Here is a 10,736-nt window from a genome sequence, read left to right as displayed (position 1 = left end):
GACGACGACGACGACGAATCGTAGTTGCGTCTCGAACGCTTTCTATGTTTTTTGCGTCGTCTACGGCTATCTTTCGAACGCTTTTTCTCCTTCTTCTCCTTTTTCTCTTTCTTCTTTTTCGAGCGCTTGCGCTTCTCGGAATCCCGCTCGCTCGCCGCCGCGGGGTTTGTCATGACTGCCGACGACCACACAGGTCCCTCGGTCTGCCGAGCCTTCTCCTCGACGGGCGCCGGGTCCGATCGCGTCGAAAGCGCCGCCTTGATGGCGTCCAGGTCCGCTTCCGTTTCGTTCGCTTCCTCTTCAGCTTCCACGTCGTCGTCTGAGTTTTCGAAGATGGCTTTGAACAGCCCCATCGGCTTTTCGACAAACGGCGGCGGCGGGGGCACCTCGACCATCGTTGTCGCGGCGCGGGGCGGCGGCGGCGGCGGTGGGAGCGGCGCTGATGTCGACGATGGGGGAGGTGGCGGCGGAATAGCACGCGTCGTCGATTGTACAGCCGACGGCGGTGGGGGCACGTCCAGATACTTGGGCGCGTTCGCGAGCGCGGCGGCGCTCGTCGCGTCGAGCGCCAAGACGTCGGTGCGGAATTTATACTCTTGAGTATCCGGACGCGCTCTGTTGGCGAACGGATCTTGAATTCCGAATCGTTTGCACACCAGTGGTTCAGGTGCCCAGTCAATGGTGTTGCGCGCGGAAACGATGGGCATGCGCGAAACCATGTCCGCGCGCGCCGCCGCTTCCTCCTCGTTCGGCGCGGGCTTCGGCGCGCTCTTCTCGAGGACGTGCAGACCAACTTTCTCAACCTTGGCGGTTTGCACGACGCCACCTGACGTGAACGTTTTGCTCAACAGCTTTTGTATGCGCTCGCGATCGTCGGCAGCGATGCCGTCGATGCTCAACTTTTGCCTCGGCGCCGGCGCCGGCGCCGGCGCGTCCGTCGCCCCGCCGCCGGCGCGCGCGGGCAAGGGCGTCTCACCGAGAATTCTCGCGCGCTCCTCCATTCCGAGCGGTCGCGCGCGGCGTGCGGGTGGCGCCACGGCTTCGGAGTTTTGTTCGATCATCGCCGTGGCCAAACGCCATTTGTAATATCCCGAATCTCTACCGCCGAAGAGAAAGGAAAACTTTTCGTCGTCTTCGCCTTGCCGCGCCTTGGCCATGTCCTCGAAAGTTTTCCCGTGCCTGGCGACGAACGCGGCGAGAGTGTCGATGACTTTTTTACGCTCCTCGTTCGCCGGCGGCGGCGCTTTCGGTGGAAGTTCGGGCTGCGACGCCGCCATCGCGCTCGCCTTCATCGACGCCTTCAAAGTCGCCGCGGCGCGCGGCCGAAAGTCGCGAGGCACGACGGGCGGCGCGAACCATTTCGGCGGCGCGAGCGTGTCGCTCGACACGCGAAACCCGCGCACGAGACAATCGTTCGGTAACGCCGCGCCGAGCGCCAGCACGGCGCCCTTCCCGCGCGCCCTCGGATCGCGCGTCGACTCGTCTTCCTCCTCCTCCTCCTCCATCTCAAACGCGTACTCGTTCAATTTCGGCTCGTCCTCCGTGTACAGCGCCTCGTCCTCTTCCTCGAACACCCCCACGCCGAACGCCTCCCCCCGCGCGCGCCCGCGCGTCAACCCCGCGTTCTCCCGCTCCATCTCGCGCTTCCGCCGCGTCGCCGCGTCGCGAAACTCCTCCGCCCCCGCGAACGCGTCGTACCCGACGCCTCGCCTATCGTTCTTCGGATCCGCGACGTACGCCGGCGTCTCGTCCTCGTCCACCGCCACCCCACCGCCCGTCCCGCCGCCCACGCGCCCTCGTCGCCACCCCATGCACCGCAACAACCGCGCCCCGACCGCGTCCTCGCGCGGCGCGACGAACAAATCCGTCACCGCCGCCGACCGCGCCAGCGTCTCGCTCGCCGACCCCCCCGCCCCCCCCCGATCCCACGCCATCGCCCTGTGCGCCTCCCGCGCGCCCTCCCCGAACGTATCGTACCTCGCCCTCGCCCGCAGCGTCACGCTCTCGTATTCTTCGCGCTCGTCCTCGTCCATGTAATCCGTCGCCGCACCGTCGCCTCGCGTCGTCGTCGCGCGCGCCTCGCGCGTCGACCGAAACCTCCCCGGCTCGAACCCCGCCGCGGTGCCGACCGCGTCGACGCGCCCCCAGACGAACCCACCGGCGCGCGCGCCGCGAACCCGTCGTGTATCGGACGCCTCCGTCGCCGTCTCGCGGCGCGGCGCCGTCGCGTCGCGCGTCACCGCCGTCCCGCGCGTCACGTGCGAGACGTCGCCGTTCGCCGACGACGCCGCGGTCGACGCCGCGCGAGACGTGCGCACCATCGCGTCGCGCGTGCCCGCGTCCCGCGCGCGTCGCGCGCGTCCCGCGCGCGCGCGAGTGAAGACGTCGTCGCGCGCGTGCGCGCGCGCGGCGCGCGCCGTTCCATCGAATACGGTACATGGGTAGACGTACCGTCTTTATATGTACACCGAGAACGTATAGTACCTCCAATTGCGCTGTATATATGAAAACCAACCGATCGAATACGGTACATGGGTAGACGTACCGTCTTTATATACACACCGAGAACGTATAGTACCTCCAATTGAGCTATATATATGAAAACCAACCGATGGCCCCGTCGCGGCCGTCCGTCGTCGCGAGACGAACAGACGGAGTGAATGAATGCGCGCGCGCGAACGAATGCATGCGCGACGGCGAACTCGACGCGTCGGCGCGCTCGACCGCGCGCGAAAATAGAACGACATCGACGCAGTGCGCGCGCCCGCTGGATCGCGACGTCCCGACCGCGCGGTCGCCTCTCCGCCGACGCGAACGCCGATGATTTCGTTTTTGTTACGGGCGCGCGCGCGCTCGACCGCGAACGACCGAACGACCGCGCTTCCGAGGCGTGCATTCGCGCGCGCGCGAGCGCGTCGCGGCGAACGGCGTCGGACGCGCGATCGTTCGCGGGCGCGCGCGCGTCGCGATGTCGACGCGGCGTCGCGACGCGCGCGCGCGACGCGGGGACGACGCGACGACGCGCGACGACGACGGCGGCGGCGGCGAGAAGAGGCGCGACGACGACGACGCGCGACGCGACGACGCGCGCGGGGCGATCGACGCGTCGAGGGCGACGGACGCGGACGTCTTGGACGCGGTGCTGCGCCCGCGGACGACGATGGCGGCGGCGTCGGCGGCGCGAGCGCGGATGCTGGCCGCGGCGGGCGACGCGGGCGACGCGAGCGCGCGCGGCGAGCGGGACGCGGCGACGACGTGCGTGGCGCTGGGCGTCGCGTGCGAGCTGCTGCCGCACTGCGCGAGGGCGTGCGAGGAGATTTTGACGCGGGGGGCGTTCGATGGGGTCGTGGGCGCGGTGCACGCGAAGACGCGAGGGATGGAGGCGAGCGAGACGAGCGCGGCGACGCGAGCGTTGGAGGCGATTTGGCGCGCGTGTCCGTCGACGCGGGAGAGGTTCGATTGGTCGTCCGCGACGAGGTGGTTGCGCGCGGAGAGCGATGAGGTGAGGTATAACGCGTGCGCGCTCGTGGCGCTCGCGCTGGGGGTGAGCGCGAAGGGGTTGGACGCGATGCGTCGCGCGACGACGCGCGACGACGAGGCGTTTCACGAGTACGGAGCGCGGAGAGAGGCGCGAAATTTAGAGTTTGCGAACGCGCGCGCGATGTTTTGGTTACATCCGGGGCGCGTCCGAGCGAGCGGCGAGTCCGCAGGCGCGGACGACGAGGACTTTCTGGGCGCCGCGGATTTATCCCGAGTCGACGACTTCGCCGCGCCCGCGAAAGGATACGTGCGCGTCGGCGGCGTCGAGTTACGGCGGCGCGGCGCCGACGACGCGAGTTCGAGTGGGCGCGAACAAAAGCCGCCGATGATTTACACCGAAAGCGCACGCCGGAATCTCGCCGCCGTCGCGTTGGCGCTCTGCCGAAACCGACCCGTCTTGCTCGAAGGTCCCGCCGGTTGCGGAAAATCCGCCGCGCTCGAGGAGGTGGCGCGCGTGACAGGCAACGGCGATTTCGTCACCCTGCACTTGGACGCGCAAACTGATTCGAAGTCATTACTCGGCGCGTACGTGTGTGGCGCCGCCCCAGGCGAGTTCAAGTGGCAGCCCGGAGCGTTGACGCAGGCGGTGACGAGAGGGGTCTGGGTGCTCATCGAAGACGTCGATCTCGCGCCGTTCGAGGTGCTCTCCGCGCTGGTGCCGCTTTTAGAGAAGCGCAGGCTTTACGTCCCGGGGCGCGGCGAGAGCATTCAGGCCGCGCCTGGATTTCAACTGTTTGGTTCAATCACCACCGAGGCCGGACGGTCGACATCGGCGAGCGCGGACCCGCTTTCCGGACTGTGGACGCGCGTCGTCGTCGAGCCGCCGCGCGGCGACGAGGCGACGGCGATTCTTTGCGGCTTGTATCCAAACTTGGCGCCGCTCGCGCAATCAATGCTGGCGACAGTTCGTCAGGTGCAAAGTTTGTGCGGTCAAGGCGGCGCGGCCGCGGGCGAGGCCGCCGGTCTTGGGGAGATCTCCGAGCAAGACGTCACCATTCAGGAGGCGACGAGCGACGACGCGCGCTTCGATCGCGCGGCGTCTGGATTAGAAGCTCAAGCGAATGACGTCAACCATGCGTTAGCGCGCGTGCACGCTGGTCGTCCCTTTACGTTGAGAGATTTAATTCGTTGGGCGCGACGCATTCAGGCGCTTCGCAGGCACGAACTCGCGTTATTGCAGCCGGGCAAGGCGGCGCCGCCGCAACTTCGAGCGGCGGCTTACGAGGAAGCCGCGGATGTGCTCGCGGGCATGCTGCCCGCAGGTCCAGGTCGACGTCGAGTGTTGAAGATGATCGCTGCGACGTGGGGGCTTCCGGCGGAAGACACCGCAGACGCGACGGATCGGTTGCACAAGCCCACCATTCAAGAGAGCCACCAATCGGTGACGATTGGGCGGTGCGCGTTACCCGTCGGAAAAACGAACGCTCGCGGCGCCAAGTGGTCCAGGACTGGACATGCATCTCGCCTGTTGGAGCGCACGGCGGCGGCGGTCCAGCTCACCGAGCCCGTGTTACTCGTGGGCGAGACTGGGACTGGTAAAACGGCCCTAGTTCAGGAGCTCGCGCGTCTCACGGGCGCGCCGCTCACCGTCGTTAACTTGAGCAATCAGTCCGAGTCTGCGGATTTTCTCGGCGGTTTCAAACCGGTAAGCGCGCGACATTTGTGCCTTCCTTTGCTTCCGAAGTTTCATAACGCGTTCAACCGAACCTTCCCTTCGGCTTCCAACGCGGAATTTCTCACGCGCATATCGCGATACGCAGAAAAGAAAAAGTGGACGCACTTGTTGCATGCATTTAGAGCCGGCGTCGAACGCGTCGCAAAGCTTGCAGCGGAGGCCGCGCAGGACGCAAAATCTCGTGAGAATACCGATGATGGTAAAAAGGCAAATAAACGTCGGAAGACGACGAGCGTGTTGTCGGACGATCTCGTCGCGGCGTGGCGAGACTTTGAGCGTGATCTGAGCGTCGTGGAGCATTCCACGAACGCAAGCAAAAATGGTGGGCCAGTTTTCGCTTTCGTCGAAGGCGCACTCATCACCGCCCTTCGCGAAGGACATTGGATACTTCTTGATGAAATAAATTTAGCCCCAGCGGAGACTCTTGAACGTCTCGGAGGGATTTTAGAAAGCGAGTCCGGCAGCATTGTGCTGAGCGAGCGCGGCGACGGCGAGCCGATTCCACGCCACCCTCGATTCCGCCTCTTCGGCGCCATGAACCCCGCGACCGATGTAGGTAAGAGAGATCTACCAACAGCGTTGAAACACAGGTTTGTGGAAATTTACGCCGGAGAGACCGAGGGACGAGATGATCTGGCGATGATCGTCGACACGTACTTGCACGGCGTTCCAGGGGTGCAGGTTGACGACATTGTCGACTTTTACATCGCTGCCCGACAAGCGGCTCACACGACGTTGCTGGACAGTGCGGATCAAAAGCCACAGTACTCATTGCGTACGCTATCGCGCGCGTGCGAATACGTGCGCGCAGCGACTGGGATATACGGCTTACAAAGGGCTTTGTTCGACGGCTTCGCGATGTCTTTTCTGACGCTACTCAAAACCGAAAGTGGCGTCATTCTCGAAAAGCTCATGGTCAAGCATCTTCTCCGTGGAGCCGCTCTAAAGGTACGCCACTTTTACATTCAATCGATTGCGCGACTTTTCCGTCGCTCACGCTCTCGAGGCCCACTGCTTATGGGCTTAGCGAGATCGGGCGTATCACGCCAGCGACGGTACATTCACGAAAAACAATACCTATTCCATCTCTGATCTCCTGAGGTTTTGGAAGACGTTTTTCTACACTTACATATGTTTGCGCGCACTGATACTGACACTAACGTTTCGCATTCGCAGGCTATGAAAACGCCCCCTAACCCGCCGGCTGGGGACACGCACGTGCTGTTGGAACATTTCTGGGTGGAGGCGGGTGATCTTCCTCGTGTCAATCCCGAAGAGGGCAAATACGTCGTCACGGAGACCGTTCGCGGTCACTTATCGAATCTGGCTCGCGCGGTGTTGTTACGTCGGCATCCGATTCTCTTACAAGGACCCACGTCGAGTGGTAAAACGTCGCTCGTGGAGTACCTCGCGCACAGAACCGGGCATCGCTTCATGCGCATCAACAATCACGAGCATACGGATTTGCAAGAGTACCTCGGCACTTACGTTACCGACGAGACAGGTGCGTGCGCAAACTTTCTTCGTCCCGTTTTTCCGGCCACTAGTTCGTTAGCCGTCTTCCCTAATTCCGTGGGAACGGGGGCTCGGAAAGTGGCCGAACATCAACGCGGATATCTTACGTGTTTGCGTCGCCGAACGCTGGCGTAGAACCTGGCACCCAGGACGTGAACGGTTTGAGTCCCGAAATTCGCCGCGCGGAAACAAGCGGGCACGTTTGGTTGCATTTGTTTTGTCGACGCTGACGCCAACGACACTGACTCTGACGCTACTTTCTTCCACTCGCAGGTCAACTCGTGTTCCAGGAGGGAGCGCTCGTGCAAGCTGTTCGCAAAGGCTACTGGGTCGTGCTTGACGAGCTCAACTTGGCGCCTACGGACGTGCTTGAAGCGCTTAACCGACTTTTAGATGACAACAGAGAACTGTTTGTACCTGAGTTGCAGGAGACCATCCGTCCGCATCCGCACTTTATGCTATTTGCCACACAAAATCCACCCGGGGCGGTGTACGGCGGTCGTAAAGTGCTCAGCAAGGCGTTTAGAAACAGGTTCATGGAGCTTCATATAGGTGACATTCCCGACGAAGAGCTGAAAACAATTCTGCACACTCGATGTGAAATCGCACCTTCGTATTGCGTCAAGCTTGTCGAGGTCATGCGCGAGTTACAAAGACGGCGTCAAGGGTCTCGCGCCTTCGCCGGTAAAGATGGTTACATCACGGCGAGAGATTTGTTCCGCTGGGCGAATCGCCAAAGCAACGGCTACGAAGCGCTCGCCGCGGATGGTTTCAGAGTACTCGGTGAGCGTCTTCGAAGCGACGTCGAACGGCATTCAATCCGTGAAGTTCTCGAAAAGTATTTGAAGGTGCCACCTCTAATCGAGAGCACGCTTTATGCGTCCGCGCAGGAAGGTGTGCTTGAGAAGAGTTTGGTCGACGCTGCGTCGCAAGCGAAGAAACTTGGCGGAGTGGAAGCTGCAGATGCCGCTGCGTTAGCTGATACAATCGCGTGGACGCCCGCAATGCGGCGTCTGTTTGCGTTGGTTGAAGGTTGTATGAATCACAAAGAACCGGCGTTGCTCGTCGGCGAAACGGGTTGCGGGAAAACCTCCGTTTGTCAACTTCTAGCGCTCTTGCGTGGTCAAAATCTTCGCATTCTGAACTGTCATCAGCACACCGAGACGAGCGATTTCATAGGTGGTTTCAGGCCGACAAGAACGTCTGAACGGCAGGAGATGATGGATGAAGGTAAAACGGCTGCACCATTTGCGTGGGAAGACGGCCCTTTGATCAAAGCCATGCGTGATGGTGATATCCTACTTGTGGACGAACTTTCACTCGCGGAAGATTCTGTACTCGAGCGTTTAAACTCTGTACTTGAACCCGGTCGTTCGATTACGCTTCCTGAAAAGGGTGGCGCCGAGGTTGAAGAACTCGCCGCGCATCCAAACTTTTTGATTCTCGGAACGATGAATCCTGGTGGAGATTTCGGCAAGAAGGAGCTTTCGCCCGCACTTCGAAATCGTTTCACCGAAGTATGGATCGGAAGCGTCGGCAAAGCGAGTGAGATGGAAAACATCGTCGCCAAGAGGATGTCTCAAGTCTCTCTCACTCCGTTTCCCAGGCGTCTCGCAGAGTTTTGGGAATTTTATCACGATAATGCGGGCAGTAGCACAGCTCGCGCCGCGCTTGCGGTGCGCGATTTAATTGGCTGGGCAAACTTCATGCGCGAAATGGTAGACCCGTCTCGTGGAGCTCCGTTGAGTCCGTCAGAAGCGTACGCTCACGGCGCGTACCTCACCTTGCTTGATGGGCTCGGGTTGGGACTTGGCATGCCTGAAGAGGCAGCGAGGCAGATTAAGATCAAGTGTTTGAGTTTCTTACAGCGACAACTTCCAGAAGAGGTGCGTGCATTCGACCGCGATACGATGGCGACTCAGTGGAGGTGCGATGATGCTCCGTTGTACCTGGTAAGTTTCCGAGCTTCGGTACTGAGAGACAATATTCTCACAACCCTGAGCACCTCCACTGAATCGTCATCATTTATGTTTTCTTCAAAACGATATTTTACTGACATGTTTAAATCAACGCAGGAGCACGAGACGCTCTCGTTCGCGGCCTCTCCGGAAGGTAGCGCGATGACCAGTTTTGAAGTCGATGCCGATGGTTTATTTGGTGTGGCGCCGTTCAAGATATCATGCGGTCATCACGCCATCAGCCGAGGTAGCTTTGAACTTTCAGCGCCATCCACGAAAAAGAACGCGGCGAGAATTATGCGTGCGATGCAGTTGAGTAAGCCTATACTTCTCGAAGGTAGTCCTGGAGTGGGTAAGACTTCGATTGTTTCCGCACTAGCAGCGGCGTCAGGTCATAAACTTGTCCGCCTCAACTTGAGCGAACAAACCGATATGATGGATTTACTCGGCGCCGATTTACCTGCCGCCAGTGGTGCGGCAGGGGAGTTTGTTTGGTCAGACGGTGCGTTTTTGGCAGCTCTGAAAGCGGGTGATTGGGTTTTGCTCGACGAGTTAAACCTCGCCCCGCAACCGGTGCTCGAGGGTCTCAACGCGGTCTTGGATCATCGCGCGGAAGTATTTGTTCCAGAGCTTGGACAGACGTTTAAGTGTCCACCGTCATTCAGAGTTTTTGCAGCGCAGAACCCCGTTCAAGAGGGCGGTGGTCGCAAGGGCTTGCCTAAGTCATTCTTGAATCGTTTCACACGAGTGCATGTCGAGCCGATGTGCGCGGATGACTTGAAGCACATCTCAAGATCTCTCCATCCGTCCATTCCGGCCGAGAGTATTTCTGCAATGGTTCGTTTCAACGCATCACTCGCGCATGCGGCGAGTATCCCTGGTGGCACATTTGCGAGAGCCGGCTCTCCGTGGGAATTCAACTTGCGCGACGTCTTGCGCTGGTGTGACCTCGCCGAACGATCATCGACGTTTGCGCCTCACGTTGCGGTGGAGCGTTTGTTTGGTACGTTATTCGTGCAACGGTTGCGCACGTACGCCGACCGCGAACGATGCGAGGCACTCTTCAAGGATGCTTTTGGGTACGCACCGCCGACGTGCGACGAGCGGAGAGTCTACGTCGACGCCGATCACTTGTGTATCGGCGATGCGCGCGTGATTTGCGGTGAAACAAAAGTGGGCAACTTCGACGACTCCCAGTATGCTCTACTGCCTGGGCAATACGGCGCGTTCGAGGCCGTTGCGCATTGCGTGCAACGAGGTTGGATGTCCATTCTCGTGGGCTCCGCGGCGAGCGGCAAAACAACCATCGTGCAAATGTTGGCTTCATTATCCGGTAATCGCTTGAGACAAGCAGCATTGACTGCAGCAACCGATACAAGCGAGCTATTGGGCTCATTCGAACAGCGCGATCCAAGTCGCGATCGAGCCGCGGTTGAAGAAGACATATTCTCAGCCATCAAGGCTGCGTGCGGCAACCACGCCACATGGTCAAACATCGATTTGTTTGACTCAATTTGGACCACGTGGGAGCGTTACAAAGTTATCATGCAGCGTAGTGTCGATATGTCCGGTGGAGATTCATACACTGCTCTACTGGATGTGCTCAAAGCGCTCTATGAAGTCGATGCCGGTGCCCGTTCCTTGCGTTTGAAGGAGCGCGTCGAAAATGTTGGCCAACCAGCGTGGGCTCCTGGCCCCTCACCAGATGCCGGAAAGTTCGAGTGGGTCGACGGTGTCTTACTAAATGCGGTCATCAGCGGCGAGTGGGTTTTGCTAGAGAACGCGAATTTGTGCTCACCGACTGTTCTTGACCGTTTGAACCCGCTTCTTGAGCCTGAGGGATTTCTTCTCGTGAACGAGTGCGGTTTGATTGATGGTCAACCGCGCATCGTGAAAGCGCATCCAAACTTCCGTTTGTTCTTAGCTATTGACCCCAGACACGGTGAAGTATCGCGAGCGATGCGGAATCGCGGTGTTGAAGTGTTCTTGCTTCCGCCTGAACGGCCGATAGTGGACGAGAAAAATGTTGCACTACCGCCGCCACTCTG

General features: G+C 60.4%; 1 protein-coding gene and 1 pseudogene across 1 annotated transcript, besides 1 other annotated feature; one reads left to right on the top strand and one right to left on the bottom strand.

Moving 5' to 3' along the window:
* Positions 1-169: 169 nt before the first annotated feature.
* On the bottom strand, positions 170-2,321 carry OSTLU_15861 (predicted protein; the record flags this gene model as incomplete). Its single annotated transcript, XM_001418240.1, is given in 2 exon segments — positions 170-175; positions 192-2,321. 2 exon segments carry the CDS (start codon positions 2,319-2,321, stop codon positions 170-172), a joined length of 2,136 nt encoding a protein of 711 aa, XP_001418277.1.
* A 1,544-nt stretch (positions 2,322-3,865) lies between these two features.
* Positions 3,866-10,677, top strand: OSTLU_33 (annotated as a pseudogene; the record flags this gene model as incomplete).
* Positions 3,866-10,677: a sequence feature.
* Positions 10,678-10,736: the final 59 nt, after the last annotated feature.

The sequence above is a fragment of the Ostreococcus lucimarinus genome, chromosome 6, assembly GCF_000092065.1.
Source record: "Ostreococcus lucimarinus CCE9901 chromosome 6, complete sequence".
Lineage (NCBI taxonomy): Eukaryota > Viridiplantae > Chlorophyta > Mamiellophyceae > Mamiellales > Bathycoccaceae > Ostreococcus > Ostreococcus sp. 'lucimarinus'.
The sequence above is the reverse complement of the archived record's forward strand: the minus strand, read 5'-3'. Positions and strand labels throughout refer to the sequence as shown.